This window comes from Sciurus vulgaris (genome assembly GCF_902686455.1).
Source record: "Sciurus vulgaris genome assembly, chromosome: 10".
NCBI lineage: Eukaryota > Metazoa > Chordata > Mammalia > Rodentia > Sciuridae > Sciurus > Sciurus vulgaris.
In genome coordinates, this window is record NC_136470.1 from 121,420,992 (window position 1) to 121,438,295 (window position 17,304).

At 47.6% G+C, this 17,304-nt stretch overlaps 1 protein-coding gene across 1 annotated transcript in view; it reads right to left on the minus strand.

Moving 5' to 3' along the window:
• Nucleotides 1–17,304, minus strand: part of SLCO2A1 (solute carrier organic anion transporter family member 2A1) — an 81,764-nt gene that overhangs the window by 12,018 nt on the left and 52,442 nt on the right. Inside the window, exons 4-9 of the mRNA XM_079156044.1 lie at nucleotides 7,141–7,368; nucleotides 6,373–6,471; nucleotides 4,184–4,320; nucleotides 2,463–2,541; nucleotides 1,835–1,999; nucleotides 631–820 (exon numbers count right to left, since the gene is read on the minus strand). Coding sequence (XP_079012170.1) covers nucleotides 631–820; nucleotides 1,835–1,999; nucleotides 2,463–2,541; nucleotides 4,184–4,320; nucleotides 6,373–6,471; nucleotides 7,141–7,368 — 898 coding nt within the window. The remainder of the gene's footprint in view (nucleotides 1–630; nucleotides 821–1,834; nucleotides 2,000–2,462; nucleotides 2,542–4,183; nucleotides 4,321–6,372; nucleotides 6,472–7,140; nucleotides 7,369–17,304) is intronic.

The following is a 17,304-nucleotide window of genomic DNA, read 5'->3' on the forward strand; positions in this document are numbered from 1 at the left end:
ACCAGGGTTGAAAGGTTTAGCATCTCCAAATCTTGCCAAGTCCAAGAAAAGGCTGCTGGAAGGTGACACTCAGGACAAAATGAACACACTCCTTGCCTAGCATACTGCCTTATGCAGGGCTCCAAAGCTCTTCCCGAACTCAAAGCCAGACTCCAAACTACAGCCCATATTGCTTTACGAAAACTGACAGGTATGTCTCTCCTGCCCTCCTCCTCATCTGCCCTAATTTTTCAAGGCTGCTGTCTCTTTTATTGTTCTTCTCCAGATCTTTTCAAGTCTCCTCTCATCTATCTTCAGCTATTCAATGAGAATCTGTAATTCTGATGCTAAAGATAGCTTATTTCCTGGTTCCTGGGGCTCAGGTTGGTCCTGAAACCAAACTAATTAGTTTGAATGCTTCTTAAAAAGCAGAACCTTAACCCTGACTCTGTGGCCTACTGGGACCCTTTGATCTTGTCTCAGAGTGGAGCGTATATTTAAGGCCTGATTTTCTAAGTTACCATGGGAGAGATCAAATCGAAAGTGAACAGGAGACAGGAGAGTAGAGGAAGCAGGAAAGAAGGCATGTGGCAGTCAGATTCAGGCCCTGGTTTTAGCAAAGGATATCTCTGCACACTTTATTCCCCTTACCTAGGGGGGTAGACCTCGGCCACGGTTGGCGTGGAGCAACCCATGAAGAAGAGAGGGGCACAGAGGATCATGGAGATGGTGATTATGGTGGCCGCCACACGGGGGATGGTTTGCAGAGAGAAAACGAAACGCTTCATGAGGATTCCTCCAAACAGCATCCCTAAGGCAGCCGCTGGGAGGTTTATGGCACCTGCAGGGGAGAGGCAGAGCCAGTCTGTGTGCACGGCCTGGGAGCTCTGGGCTGGGCCACTGGGAAGGGAGCGACACTTCAGGCCGAAACTCTGGACATGTTAAATTAAAATAGCAATCGCTGACATTAATTAAGCATTTACTGTTTGCCAGGCACATCTAGAGAGTTATCTTCAGTAAAGGATTTCCTGTCCATGCCAAAAATAAAATACAGCCTTTGGAGCCCAAGGGATATGCATTTATTAAGCACCTTTCACTACCTGGGCCCTCACTGTATCCTCGCTCGGACCACATGGGGTTTGTAAGGTGAAGGTGATGACCCCTGATCTACCAGCCAGTGACTGAAGGCCAGAGGGATGGGGCCATTGTCACAGGAGGTCGGGGGTACAGGGAAGTCACCCTCAAATCTCATGCTCTGGCCATCTTGCCAAATCCATAAGGTCGAGTTCACCTGTGAGTTGGGCCCAGTAATTTCTCTGAGCATTTGGTGGGACCACCTCAGTGATGTTCAACCTCAGCTGTGGAAACACTGGTGCTGGGCCCCACCCCCGGCGGTTCTGATTTCAGTGATTCAGGGTGGGGCTCAGGATCCACACAGTGCAAGGCTCTCCAGAGGAGTCTCAAGGACAGCTGGGGTTGAGGATCACTGGGCCACATACTCTCTTACCAAAACAAATGTATCCAAGTTCCCGGAGAAGGAATAACCCAGGAGGCACTGTGTTGGCCCCCCACCCTCAATTCCATCTTCTCTCTCTCTCTCCCCTCTCCTCTGCCCCTGATGCTGTCAGACTTCCAACCTCTTAATAGAGAGGAAGGCAGCCCCCAGCCTCCACCCACTCCTGAATGGAATAATGGAAGTCCCAGAGACCTGCCAAGAACATTCTATATTGCCAACCAGGAAAAATGTCCTTAAAATTCTTTCTCCTGGGCAAGTCCTCCTGTCTCCTGTCTGTGTCCGGTCTGGTCCCTCCCTCAGCCAGAGCAGCCCACGTCCTGCAGCTCCCTCTGGACTAACCAATGAGGAAGTTGGCGTAGGCCGCAGAAGTGCCGTACTGCTTCTCCAGAAACTTGTTGAGGAACGTGGAGAGTCCTGCGATGACGGAGGAGAAGGTGCACTGGGCCAGGACCACCAGCATGAAGAGCGGGTTCATCAGGAGCCTCATGAAGATGCGGGGGAACCCTGCAAGCAGAGTGCTGTCGGGGGCCAGGCGACCTCAAGAGCAGCCACCACCCTGCTCTGAGGAACCAAGATGTGCAGTGACCAGTCCAGGGGCACACGGCCACTGGGGCTCCCACACATCATGCTCAAGGGCTGAAATCAGCTGTGCCTAAAAGAAATGTGGGATTAACACCGAAAACTGTCTCCGCCCATGACTGCCACCCACATGAAGGGAGGAGGGACAGGACGCAGGGGTCAGACCACAGGGTACAGTAGGGACTGACTTTGCCTGAATTTGGGACTGCTGGTAACTGCAGAGAAGTGATCACCAGAATCTCTGGCAGAAGACCTTCTGAGCTGCAGGTATATGTGGGAGGTGGACCAGTTACAGACCACCTGCTTTTAACGTCCCTTCTAACACACCTGATCACTTCCTCCACCACCCAGAGCCAGCCCGCCCAGGGCAACAGGGTTGGTCAGTTACGTTTAACAAAATCCATCAGGGAGCCTCTAGACTTGGCTTCTTCCATCTTCCTCGCCTCATCGACTATGGCAGGAGACCTCTGGAGGCAGCAAAAGGGGTGAGCGTTAACAGTCCTTCACTGGGCCTGTGACCCCTGATCTCAGTGGTTCGAGGCTGGCATGTGTCTGAGAAAGTATCTAGAGCATGCGCTCTTGAAGCAAGCACCATGGGCTTCAGTGAGCCCAGTGTTGTGGCTGGAATGCATCTGTGCCAATCCCTCTCCTGATACCTATGGGCATTAATCTCATATCTAACTTTCCCATGACTGATATCAACGGTGTCTTCCTGGATCCCACCCGCTGTCTACATGTCCTGGCTACACTTCTCCCCTATGCTCAGATTTCAGGGGCAGCTGGCTTTTAGGACACTGGGATCTGCACTCTGTTTTCAGATCTCCCTTTTTTGGCTCCTCTCTGGGCTCAAGGCTCTGTCCTTGCACTTTACCTGCAACCTCTGGGCGTCCACCTCCATGAACTTGCCTGCCTCTTCTGAATGCAGCAGCCCCAGCCTGAGGCCCCAGCTCTGAACCACTGTGCAGATGCCAGGCCCTGAGCTCTGTCATGGTTAGGCTCCTGCAAGGGAGCGATCACCAGTGACAGGTGTTCCCGTCCACTGCGATGTCTGGCTCCTAGCCACTTCCTTCCCAGGTAGGTAGTCTAATTATCTTGAGTACGTTAAAGAAGAGGAAACTCTGCTACACAGCAACTTGCCTAAGATCAGTTGTCTAGTTTATAACAGCAGAGATGCGCTGTGAACCTAAATCCATCAGGACATGCTGCCGACCTCTGTAATTCTTTCCCAGTACAAGCCGAGATTCTCTTCTCCCACCCCTCTTCCCACAGCTGGGCCCAGATTTCACACACTTCATTCATTGCCAAACACAGAACTCCACATCTGGCTCAAAACCTGGGCACGAACACAATCTCCTTCTTCTCCAACCCGAATCTCTGCCGAGTCCTTCTCAGGACCCTTCAGGAGTGTCTAGCCTTGCCCTTGTCCCAGCTCTCTGAGAGCCACTGCCTGGTCCTCAGTACATTCTCCATCTCTCACCTGCACCTCTTCAGATCTCCAGATTCCATTCCTTCCCAACTCCCCAGCCTCAATCTAGCTGTCACGGTGCCACTCAAGTGGCTCCCCAGTCACTGCAGTGCCCAGACAGAATCAGAGCAAGTTTTGGGCCCTCAGCCTCACATCCTGCACCCAGTCTCCTCCTCCCTGTCTTCTGTTGTCACCCTCCTTGGATTCCTTTCCCCAGCACATATGACCAGAAGATGCATACGAGGTCACCCTACTCCAAAGAGGTCCCACCCCCAGCCCCTCCTCAAGCACTTCAGTGCTAGGAACCCTCTCCCTCAGCTCTCCAAGGTCAGACTCAGTGGCCCATTAGATGACTGGGCCAAGTCACCTACTCAGCTTTTTTGACTCATTAGTCCAATTGCAGTGAACTCAGTGTTTTCCAAACCCTGGGACCCTGATGATCTTTGAGATGCCAACATGGTAAGGGGACATGAAGAGGCTGGACACCCACCAGTCCGTCCACCTCTCAAAGCCTCTAAGAAGCTCTACATATTAAACTTGTTTCAGTTTCAATTTGCTTAGCCTGCTGCTACTTCTCAGCTGTTTCATTTTCCACGCCTACCTCTCTTTCTTAAACTCCTGTTGGTAGAGCTGTGGGCTCTTACCTCTGTTCCTCTGGGCATTGTTCGAGGAAAGAAAAAAAAGGGGAAAGAGGTGAGAACCAAGAAGCCTGAAGAAATGAGCAGGCCCAGCCACCAGGCTCCAATCCATCGAGGGTCACCTGGGCTCAAGTTAACTGCAGCTGAAGAGAAACCAAAGAATACAGGTGTTTGTTGAATGAATGCATAATCTCACCTTACTGGAAAAAGAAACTTCCAGGTGTTTAATTGACTTTCTTCCCACAGGGCAAGACTGGAGACAGAGCTAGAACCTGGGTCAGGACACATTTTTTTTTCTAGGTCATTCTGTTCTTGCCAGAGAACTGAAGGCAATGCACATGAAGCTGAACATGAGAAAAGCTCCAGGCTGAAGGGAGCAGTCCCTTCCCCTCACCTGATTTTATACCCAGCTGTTTAATCCTTAGATGCTTTGCATCTGAGTTTGCTGAGCAAGTTTATGAAGTAGGAGTTACATCCATTCACCTCTAACCAATCAGGAAACTGAGGGTTTGAGAGATCAAGTCCCTTGTCCAAGGTTAAAGTCAGTGAGTATCATTTTATGGTCAATTTCAAACCTAAGTCTTCCTGGTGACCAGGTCACACAAATCTTAACCATTGAACTCCACCACATCCCAGCTTTATTACTCCTTAAAGAAAGGAGACCCCATAATGCTTAGGAGCCCAGGGAAGCAGCCATCAACAGTGTGGCCTGCCTGGTTCCCAGAGGAAAAGCTCCAGCCACAATTCTCCACATCAAGAAGTCTGCCATAGTGATTCTGAAGGAGAAGGTGGCAGAATGCACAGTCACACAGTGACAGGCATCCGGGGCACTCTTCTGGGTAGATGGGGAGTTCAGTTTCTGGTCTCTTTGGACAGCCAAGTATCAAGAACCAGATCAGCAAAGGGCACAGATGGCTTGATGCAGAGGTTAGACACTTCCATTTGATATGTAGGCAGATGACACTGTGGTCTGACAGCCCCCAGGGAGAGGAGTCTAGGCTTTGGCAGTGTGGGTGGGTTTGGTGGGTTTAGCACTCACCCAGTTCTTTGTGAGATGGGCAGGCCCTGCCCTGTGTGCTGGGCACTAATGTTGCAGGGGTGTCCTTCCGGAGGGTCTGACTTGGTCCTGCCTCCCAGCACATTTGGCGAGTGGGACCTTCACATACCACCCCCCACTGCTCACACTGTCCACCCTCTTGGTTGTGACTGGGGGTTTCATCCACCTGGGAGGCCTTCCTTCTCATGACTACTGTGCAAATATCCCACCGGGCATGGCTCTATGCAGACATCGTCTCCCTAGAAAACCCTCCCCTTTTGTCTCATGCAGGAGCTCTCTCTCTTGCTTTGAACTTGAAAAGCACTCTGCTTGTCTCTCTGCCACACTGCCACCCTTCCCTCTCTTGCAAAAGGTCGATTGGGGTAGGACATGCCACAGAGGCAAGAAGACTCCTGGACTCATGCTGGGGCTGGCTTCCTGAATGGCTAAATTGGTGCTTGTGTTCATGTCTTTGGACCATATTTTCTCATTCTAAGATACTCAGTGACTTAATCCAAACCATTTGTTTTTGGGAAGAATGCAAGCTCACACCTGCTGATCTTTTTATATCTATCAGACTTGCTCTTACCTTTAGAAGAACTCTCTACTTCTATTATTGGCCCCATTTTACAGATGAGTAAACTGAAGCACAGCAAGGGGGAGTTACTTGCCCAGATCACTCAGTTAGGAATAGTGGAACTAGGATTAGACACCATCATGTCATACTCTTCTGGATGAGTCATTATAGGAATATCTTATGCAGTGTTTCTTTTTTCCTCAGGGTTCTTATTACATATTTTGTTTTTAAACAATCAAGCATTATCTGAAAAATCAAAGAATCTGAGAAGTCCTTTTCATGCCATCACCAGAATGGGCAGGTGAGGTGCTAACACCTGGGGTCCTGCCTTGGGTTTCAGGGTTTCCTACGGCAGAAACCTTCGTGAGGGCAGAAAGTGTGTTTGCTTTGGCAGCTGGCGCTCCCCACAGGATCTGGTGGGGGCTCTGGGGAGCAGAGGCACAGACTCTCTGCTGGGAGTGGATGTGTGTGGTGGCCATGAACAACTGAGGTAAAGCCTCATTCTCTGCCCTGATTGATGGGAGGTTGGTGGGATGCTCCACGGAACAGGTGATGAGTTGGGTGTCCTCTGTACATGCTTACCTGTGTCAACCCTGCCATAGTCCACAAAGATCTGCAGCATGACAGAGCCCAGCAGGTACCCGAAAGCCGGTCCAAATACAGCTATGGCAAACAAGATGGCTGGAAATGGAAGCAAGAGAAAAGAGTCTGAGGGGGCTCAGAGAGTTTGGCAGTCCCAGGCTTCCAAGCCCAGGGGTATCCCTGAGATGTCACCATCTGTCCTCTGGACCTAACAAGCCCACACCTATTTCATCTCCCACTGACAAGGCCAGAGCACTCAAGATGCACAGAACCAATGAGTCAACTGCCAGAGACCTGCTGGCCAGGAAGGAAAATGGTCTCCTTAGCATTCTAAAAATGCCAGCCTGGGTGTGTTGATGGGGGAAGCTTCCTGCAGGTGCAGTGCTGGTCGCCCTGGCAAGAGCTGGTGGGGTCACAGTGGCTGTGGATATGTCTGTCTGGTCTGGGTTATGGGTCTCCAGGAGGCTTGCTGTGGCTTGTCCCAAGGGAAGGCTTTGGGTATGCAGATGGTCATCCGCTATCTGTTTTCCATGTACTTATTTGAGGCCAACCTGCCTCTAAGTGGACAGCTCAGAGAACGTATGTGCCTGGCCCATTCCCAAGGGCTGGACAGCAGTAAAGCTGCTGTTGATGCAGGGTCTACAGGCTGCACTCACTTGCTGTGCTCTGGCCAGAGTGGGTCAGACCTCATTTCAGTCCCCAGGGCCTCAACAAGTGCTCCATCCAGGACTGACCCCTCCCCACAGCCCTCTCAAGCCCGCGACTCACAGATGTACAGGGGCGAGTTGTTGGGCTCTGCAAAGTCGTCCACATAGGAGATTCCAAAAGGCTGAATGGGCACTGTCCCGATGCCGGCCAGCAGCTGGGCCATCACCATCAGGCCCCACATGCTGCTGGTTTCCTTCTGGGTGTCCTGCTTGGTGCTTTGGCACTTAGTAGGTGGCAGGTCCTGCCAATGCTTCTGACAGAGATCAGTCTGGAAGCGGCTACTGTTCCCTGCAACAAAAAGCCCTGGTCACCACAGCTGACCTCCTGGATCCATCAGCTGACCTCTAATCCTGGCCCTTCTCCCATGACGTTGGGGAAGAGTTAGCCCAGGGCCAGAGGCTGTGCTAGCAGACAGAACATGGTTCCCAAGGATCACTCCTTCTGCTCAGCTGGCAAGGAGAGATTCCAGAGACAAAGGTGAGGGAAAGGTAGAATGTGGGCCCCATTACAGGAGGTGGAGAGAGCTGCTTCTCATGGTATCCATGCTTCCTCCTCCATGGGCGCTGATGGAGAGCTGAGCATGGTCAGTGCCTTTAGTCCTGAAGGAAAGGGTCACCCACCTGGAAAAGGGGAACCCAGGATCAAAGCCCTAGCTTGTTGGTCAGCAGCACCTGGGGCGCTGGGTTCCCAGAGTTCTCTTCAGCAAAGGTCATCTGTCCCACAGAAGATGGGGTCCCCTCCAGCCTGGATTGTGTCCCTCCTGGGTCATGACCTCCAGAGCTTTCACTCCTTAATGAGCCCAGCATCAGGTCACACTGGAGGACCTACTGCCAAAGACATTAAGTGACCTTGCCAGACCTGGGCAGATTTCAAGAACCACAGATCTCCTTAAACAAAATGGACTCTGAGACCTTCAAGTGCAGCTTCTTGAAGTATACATCAGGGAGTTGAGGCTGCACCAAAGGCGCTAGGCTGCACCTCCAGGCCCCTGTAGGATGGCCCTGGTGTGGCCTCCGGGCACTGCAGTTCCTGTGGCTATGGACCTGGTCAAGTTGGCCAGTGCTTCTGTACCTCTGTTCTTAATTTGGCCCATAGTAAGCAATCAGAATTGTCTCTCCAAGTCCTTGAGGATTTTAAGGGGTTCCTTTCTACAAGAACCCTTTTATCCCTGCCCCATTCTGGCCAATGGAAATCACTGACATCATGGATCTGAATAAAATTTACAGGATTCAGCTTAATTTTCATTCATGGCACTCCTGGAGTGGGTGTGGCTTAGAGCTGGGAGGGCTTCAAAGTCCCAGGGAGAAGAAAATTGAGGGCCGTGGACTAGATCTTCTTTCATATTGGAGTCTCTTGGGCTCAGACCTGTCCTAGATGTTGTGACAGGGGAGTGTGCGTGGAGGTCTTCCCTCTTTACTGCCCCTTCCCATCTCCCACACATACCTCATCCAGCTAGGCCCCACCACTACCTGTCCTCTACCCTGCTATACAAGACATGCTTGAAAACTGCTGGCATAGGGGTGTCCCTAAAGGGCATCCAGGGCTGTCCCCAGGGAAAGCAAAGCAGGTCAAGCCTTCCCTCTCTGTCAAGATCATCTAGAACCCACACCATCTACAGGCAGGGAACTGAGTGCCCTGGCAAGATGCCAGCCCCCAGACATTGATCAGTGTTCCTCTGTACCTTCCTCCTCCATTGCATTCCCATTATCCCACCTTCCAGTGAAGAATTCAAACAGTGGTCTAACTACAGGATGGAATAAGAGGCAGCCTCTTAGAATTAGAGGCAGGATATAGCTTATTAACATGGAAAGACACTGTAACATCTCATTAGGCCCCAAACTAACTACTAGTAGTGTGGAGAACAATTTGATCCCTAATTTATAAAACTCACGTGTACTACCTGAATATGTAGTCAAAACTTTTGGAAGATCATGTGTTCTATTCTATGTGAGGGGATGAATTGAACTGTTTGGTCTGCCTCTGTTTATTTTCTCATTTTTCTACAATAAACACATGATAATTTTTTAAACAAGCAAAAAAAAATACTTTAAAAAGTTTTTCATAAATAAACATGCTCCCAATATTACAATGTCTCGTTCATTTCTTGGGCCATTTCCATTGTCCTTCTTTCTGGCATTTGCCCGAGGCCTGCCAAGGTGTGGGCTGACTTCCTCTGCTCATCACCTCCTCTTCCCTGTCAGTGCTGAGCCTTTCTCCCATGTAGAGACTTTACTGTAGAAACTCAAGTTCTAGCACCACAATTTTTAAACCTCCCTGGACTAGCTGGGCCAGACACTTTCCTGAGTCTGTGCTATACCTCGTCTCCTGCTCACAGAAGCTCTTGACCGACCTAAGGTAGCTGGTTTGGGGCAGAGCTGGGATTTGATTCTGCAGGTATCTGACTTAAAGTCCACACTGAAATCAAGTCTGAAAGGCAGCTTTGAAAATGCAGAGCACACATTTTCCAGGGATGGAAGCAAAAGGCTTGCAGAGAATTCCTCATCCCTGTTCACATTCAAACATAAGAGCTCTCGACCTTTGAAGGTACCTGGAACCTTATATCTACTTTCTCTAAGGCAGAGGTGTCCTAGAAGAGGGCTGGCTATTGGCAGCAGTAGTAAGAAATTTGAGGCAATAAGATAATAATATGGGGCAATAAATACATAGCATAGGGAGTTAAGAAACTGATTTATCCCTAGGCATCCAGGTGATCTTCAGCAAATTTCTAAACCTCTTTGAGCCTTAGTTTCCCTTGAAGCACAGACCATAAGGTAGCTGGATAGGGAGACCGCATCAGGTGGCCATTAAGAACTAGAAGGCTATGGTTCCAGAAAGAGGCCTGGGCATGTGAAGTGGAAATGTGGGTCAGTCAGCAAGCCTGGCGTCTTTACCTGCGCTCCTGAAGGAAGGCTGGGGTGGCTCAGCAATGCTGCAAGGTTCCCATTCTCAGAACACTTTAGTCTAGAAGCACATGATTATAAAACGCTTCTGCTGAGACAGAGCCCCAGGGCTGTCTGACCCACCCCCACCCCACTCAGGAATCCTTCCATTAACACTGACTGGCATCCAACACCCAGATCTGAGAATGGTGCTGGCAGATCCCCAAGGGGAAGTCCTGGTGACCGTGGGCAAGTGAGGCCAAGGCTGCAAAGGGAGCCTGGGATCCGGGTTCTGGTCTTGAATCTGTGACTCCATATGCCAGTGACCTTGACTTTGAAAGACCTTTGAAGGTTCTAGGGAAAGGCTGAGCAAAGCAGAAGGTGGGAGGCTGCTGTTGAGTCAGCGGGGCAGAGGAGGCTCACTCTCACTGGCTGTCCTCAGTGCAGCAGCCTCATAGGCACCCCCAGGCTGCTGGCCCAAGGGGATGAGCAATTTCTCACCACAGGTTGCACTAGTCCTTACAATGAGTGATGGCCCCTATGTCCTACTTAACACCAAAAGTGTATACGCCTGGCCTGGGAAGGGTTCTAATGCTTACACAAACCCACCTGACCCAGCATAACCAGATGACCCAATACAGCCGCATGGCCACTCAGATAAACTGGCATGCACCCTTCTCTGCTCACTTCCCTGCACCGGCTTTGACCAAATCAATGCACTTCTCAAGAGTCAGCACATACTCTGGGTTCATAAATGAAAGGGCTGCTGCCTAGTTTTTAAATGGGTATTTCTCTCCAAATGTTCAAAAAAAATTTTTCAGGTATATTTCAAATGCAGAAATGAGCAGTCAGAGTTCCCTAAAACCTCAGGCTGTTGTCATTTGCAAGTGTCACTTGGCTGAGCCATTCTTAGTGTGATAGTGACAATGGCTTTCTGTGACATGGTGCCTCAGAGGCTAATGGGACCAGGACCGGATCTAAGTTATATTCAAGAGTAGTTTAAGGCTCCTGTGTTAATGCAGGAGGTGAAGTGATCAGTTTGTGATAGCTATAACCTAGTCAGTAATTCTAATTTGAATGGACTAGAAGGTTGATAACTGTAGGTAGGTGGAGTGTGGCTGGAGGAAGCAAGTCACTTGGGGGTGTACCTTTGGGGTTATATCTAATTCCCTGGCTCCTTCCTTTTTCTCTTTCTGCTTCCCAGCTGCCATGAGCTAAGCAGTTTTCTCCAGCAGACCCTTCTGTCATGATGTTCTGCCTCATCTCGGCCCACAGCAATGGAGTCTGCCAACCATGAACTGAACCCCTGAAATCAAAATGAACTTTTCCTTCTCTAAGCTGTGCTTGTATTTTGGTCACAGTGATGAAAAGGTGACTAACACAAATGAGAATACTGAGAGAGGGATGCAAAGAATTGGCCCTGAATCTCAGCTCAGTCCCTGAAAGATGGTGCCTAGGTCCAAGCAGCTGTCCCCTCAACTGCAATATGGATGATTCCTGCTTCACAGTGCTGAATCCTGAGAAAACACCTGGACAAAGATTCATTCATTCTTCAGTCACACAGTTGTTTTGCTTGAGACTGGGTGAACCCTCTGCTTGAGTGAAAGATGTGGAGGTGATAGAGAGGCACAGGCACTCTCCCTACAAACTTTTCAGTGTACTGTGGTACACTGAACAACAGGAGACAATAATAGAAAAGGAAAAAAATCAAATTATCACTGCTTGCAGATGATATGATCCTAAAGAAGATCCACAAACCTCTGCCAGAATAATGCCAGAACTAATAAACAAATTCAGTAAAGCAGCAAGTTACAAAATCAACATACAAAAATCAGTAGCTTTCCTATACACCAATAATGAATCTACTCAGAAAGAAATCAGGAAAACAATCCTTTTTACAATAACCTAAAAAATACCTAGGAATAACTCTAACCAAAGAGGTGAAAGACCTCTATAATGAAGAAATGGAAGACACAAGAAGACGGAATGACTTCCCATGTTCATGGACAGGAAAAATGGATATTGTTATAATGGCCATATTATGAAAAGCAATATATAGATTGAATGCAATCCCCCTCAAAATACCAATGACATTATTCACAGAACTAGAAAAAATAGTCCTAAAATTCTCTTGGAAGAATAAAAGACCCAGAATAGCCAAAACAATTTTAAGCCAAAAAAAAAAAAAAAAAAAAAAAAAAAAAAAACAATGCTGGAGGCATCACAATACCTGACTTAAAATTATACTATGGAGCTTTAGTAACAAAAACTGCACGGTACCCACACAAAAACATGTATAAATCAAAAGTACAGAATAGAAGACAGAGAGACAAACCTACACAGATGCAGTCACCTGATCTTTGACAAAGGTGCCAAAAACATACAATGGAGAAAAGATAGCTCTTTTAACAAATGATGCTGGGACAGCTGGTTGTCCATATGTAGAAGAATGAAACCAGACTCCTATCTCTCACCCTGCACAAAAATCAACTCAAAAGGGACCAAAGACTTCAGAAGTAGACCAGAAACTGTGCCACTCCTAGAAGAAAACATAGGGTCAACACTCCAGCTTTTAGGCACTGGCCATGACTTTCTCAATAGGATCCCTGAGGTTCAGGAAATAATACCAAAAGTTAAAAAAATGAATGGCATCAAGTTAAAGAGCTTCTGCAGAGCAAAGGAAATAAGACTGTAAAGAGAGAAATTACAGAATGGGAGAAAATCTTTGCTGGCTACTCTTCTGATGGAGGATTAATATCCAGAATCTATAAAGAACTCAAAAAGTGATGGAAGGGTAGATAGAAACGGACAGACACGTTGCTCGGCACCAATGACTCATTACAACTGCAGTTCCCTAAGCCCAGCAGGCGCCAGATTCACCCTGAGGGCTCGTTAAAACTCAGGCTGTGGGGCTCCCCCCTCAGAGAGGCTGATCCCCTGTCTGGGTGGGCTGAGATTTTGCATTTCTAACAATTCCCAGGTGCTGATGCTGCGGCTGAGCACCCTGCCAGATAACAAGAACAGATGACAGAAGATCCAAGAGGAGGAGGAAGGAAGAACCATAAAGAGACTGGAGCTTTGAAACAGTCCTGCACAGAACTGAGCTATGGACACCAACAAATGAGGCACTTATTCATTCATTCATTCAGCAAATATTTACCCACAGTGCACCGCAAGCAAGACCTGGTAGTCACCTATCAGCCACAGGGACAAGGCTGAATCTGAGCAGAACAACACTGAGTTAAAGGACTAACAACTTACTGAATTAAACCAGAGCAGTGTTAAAGAAAGAAGCCAGTCTCCAATAGGCCTCACCTTTGGTGGGGACAGCAGGGGGTGGGGAAGTGTGATAGAATACACATAAAATTTACCATTTTCAAGTATATGGCTCAGAGATATCAAACGCATTCACATTGCTATGCAGCATCCATCTCCAGAACTTTTCTCATTTTCCCAAACTTTATTTCCATACCCATTAAACATAAATTCCTTATTTCCTCTTTGCCCTGGCGTCTGAAAACCATCATTCTGTTCTCTGTCTCTCTAAATTAGTCTATCCTTGGAATCTCATATAAGTGGAATCATACAGTATTTGTTCTTTCATGACTGGTTAATTTTACTTAAGCATAATTTTTCAAGGTTCATCCACGTTGTAGTATGTATCAGATTTCCTTCCTTTTTGAGGCCAATATTTCACTGTACAAGTGAAACACATTTTGTCTACTGACGGTCGATTGGGTTGCTTCCTCTTCTGTGCATAATGCTGCCATGAACATCAGTGTACAAACCTCTGCTCCTGTCCCTGCTTTCAATTTAAAAAAAAAAAAAATCTTACAATGAACATTTGTTAGACAAACCACCTTATAGATGCTAAAATCAAACAATTTCTTACTTCAACAATAAAAAAAAGAATTTTAAAAAAGCACCAAAAAGAACCTCACCTCCAGTTAATAAATGGGTAAGTGCACTAAATAGACATTTCTCAAAAGAAGAAATACAAATGACCAACACACATATGAAAAGTGTTCAACATCCTTAGGAATCAGGAAAATGCAAATTGAAACTACACTGAGATTTCATCTCACTCCAGTTAGAATGGCAACCATCAAGAATGCAAATAATAATAAATGCTGGAGAGGATGTGGAGAAAAACACCTTTTTTTACACTGTTGGTGGGATTGTAAATTCGTTCAAACACTACGGAAATCAGTATGGAGGCTCCTTAAAAGTCTAGAAATGGAACCCATATGACCCAGCTATACTACTCCTCAGTATTTATCCTAAAGAATTAGTCAAACCACTATTGCAATACATGCATATTCATGTTTATAGCAGCACAATTCACAATAGCCAAAGTATGAAACTGGTAAAGGTATCCATTAATGGATGAATAGATCAAGAAAATGTGGTATACATGCACAATGGAGTCTTATGCAGTCATGAAGAAAAATGAAATGATGTCATTTGCAGAAAAATGAATGCATCTGAAGAATATTATGTTAAGTGAAATAAGCCAAACTTGGAAAGGGTCCTGTTTTCTTTATTATGAGAGAGGAAACAGGAAAAGAAAGGTGTGTGTGTGTGTGTGTGTTGGGGGGTGGATCTCAGGTAAATTGAAGGGAGATCAGTAGAGTAGAAGAGACGGGGCATGGGGGTGGGGAGGGTAAGTAGAAATACCGGGGAATGATATTGACCAAATTCTATCATTATATCATGTGCATGAACAACAATCTAACAATGAATCCCACTATTATGTGTAATTATACTGCACCAATAAAAATGTGGGAAAGCAGACAATCACAGTATTGCTTGATCAGACCCAAACCACAATGAGAATACTTCATAGGCAACAGGATGGCTATTCTAAAACAAACAGAAAGCAAGAAACATGGGCCAGGATGCACAGACGCTGAAACCCTTGTGCACTGCCGGTGGGAATGTAAAACGGTACAGCCACTGTGGAAACCAGAATGTTAGTTCCTTTAAAAACTCAAAGTAGAATTGCCATATGATCCAGCAACTCAACTTCTGGATACACCCAAGATACCTGAAAGCAGACTGGAACAGACCTTTGTGTCCCCATATCCACAGCACCATTTTTTATGAGAATCAAAATGTAGAGATAACCCAAATGTCCATTGAGGGATGAATGGATGAACTAAATGTGGTCCATACAATGAATATCATTCAACCTTTGCTACAGTATGGATGGGCCAGAGGACATCGTGGGAAGGGATAATAAGCCTGACACAAAAAGACAACACTGTATGACTGCATCCATGGGAGGTCTCTAACGTGGTCAAATTCATAGAAGCAGAAAGTGGAATGGTCACCAGGGTTGGAGAAAAGGGAACAAAGAGGTAGTGTTTCATGGGCACGGAAGTTCGGACTGGGAAAAATGGTGATGGTCTGCACAACAAGAATGTACTTAATGCCACTGAAATACATGCTTAAAGTGGTTAAATGGTACATTTTATGTTATGTGTATTTTACCCCAATTGAAAAAATTATTGCCTGGCATGTACTGGGACACAGTGCCCAGGAACAGATGGGAGAGATGTCAAACCCAGGGTTGTGGGGAGAAGGCTTGGGAAAAATTCCTAGAGAGAGGTGCCTCTGAACTGAGAAAAATCTACAGGCACAGACAGAAGATAAAGGTGTGAGGGGCACTGAGAACAAAGGGAGCCACATGCAGAGGGGCTCAGAGGGGGACCCAGCATACTCCATGACTCAGATTGAAGTTCATTATGGTGGGTGGGCAAATGCAGCCAGGGTGAGGCTGGCTGCTCGTGGAGAGCTGATGCATTCTGGGAAGGAACCTGAACTGTATCCCAAGGAAAACCCCAGAAGGGTGAAGATCATGAGGTCACAGTGCGGTGAAGACATGGAGGGATTGAGACCAGTTTTCAAGTCTCCACGTGGAAGGAGGGGACTCCCCTGTGCTGGTGTGAGGTAGGAGGGGTGGGGTGTGGGGGCTGGTCCGTGGTTGTGCAGAGGCCAGAGCGGTGTGCATAAGATGCACAAGACCAGGCTGTAGTAGGGGAGTGGGGACACAGAAACCCTCCTAGGTAAACACAGGGCCAGAGAATAAAGTGTTTAAGAGTGCTAGTTCTTGATTTTGCTGACTCTCTTTATTTTACTAAATTCACATTTATTAGCACACTGTTGCTGACTTGGCTGGCGAAAGCATTTTTTGTGGGATGTTTAACAATCATCAAATATCATAAAAATGTTGACCGTCTTATGAAGTCTTCAAGGGGCACATTGTGTGGTGCACCAATGCCACAAAAATCCCCATCGTGTTTTACCTAATGAAGTTGTCCGGGAGGCAAAACACTCTGGGGATCGTTTAACTGTTATTGTTAACTTTAAAAATGTCAGATTATGTGTCAGCCACTGTGTTTGTTAAAAAAAAAAAAAAGTGTGTTTTTAAAAATAATCAGTTGGCCCCAGTTACATCCAAGTCTACTGAGTTCCTCTTCACTATGCTGCATTCCATATTGATTTGAGATCTGCCAAGCCTGAATGGGGCCCAAACCTACCCTAGAGCAAGCTCTGACACTTGTGCAAAGAAGCAGTGAATTGTAACCCGGGAGGGCAAAGCCTCCCGCCCCTGTCTGTCCTCAGGGAAGTAGCAGCTGGCTGTCCCCAGGCTGGGGAGATTTTGCATCCTGGAGCCAGTAGGAGCTGTACTAACAGGATCTGCTGATCCCTGCTTTGTGTGGGGACTGGTGTTTGCGTCAGAGTCATACAGTGTGTTATCCCAAGAACTCAAGCCTGGGACCCTCTGCAGTGGGTGGCCCTGGTGAGTGCAGGATCTGGCAGACAGAACGGGGTGGGGGCGTGGCTCTCTGGGTTCTATTCCCCCATATTCTCTCTGGAGTGGAGTTCTCTTTCTTCAGGAGCCCCTTTAAGGAGAAAACTGCAACCTCACCCTTTCCACACTCCATATCTAGAGAGTCTCCCTGAAAGTTATTGAAGGGCACTGTCCACCCGCCACCCATCCCCTGCAGAGGCTGCTTGCTGTAGCCTTCCCACTGTGTCAAATCCAGTGGTGAGGCCATAGAAATGCCTGCCCTTTCCTGTCTACCACAGAGGCCCTCTTCCAGAGTCCATCTGCCCACCCAAGGCTGCCCACCTCTGTCTTGGAATGGCCTTCGTTAGCTGGATGTCAGTCTGCTTTTCATCTTCCCTGAAGCAATGTTCTGGAACAATCAAGTCCATCAGAGCACATTCTTTTTCCTGCAGGATTGCAGAGGCCCAGCCCTGCCCGTTTTCACAGGACTGTGAAATGCTAACTAGAAACAGGCCGAGACCTCTCCCCTCCTCTGGCTCCCCCCAGCCC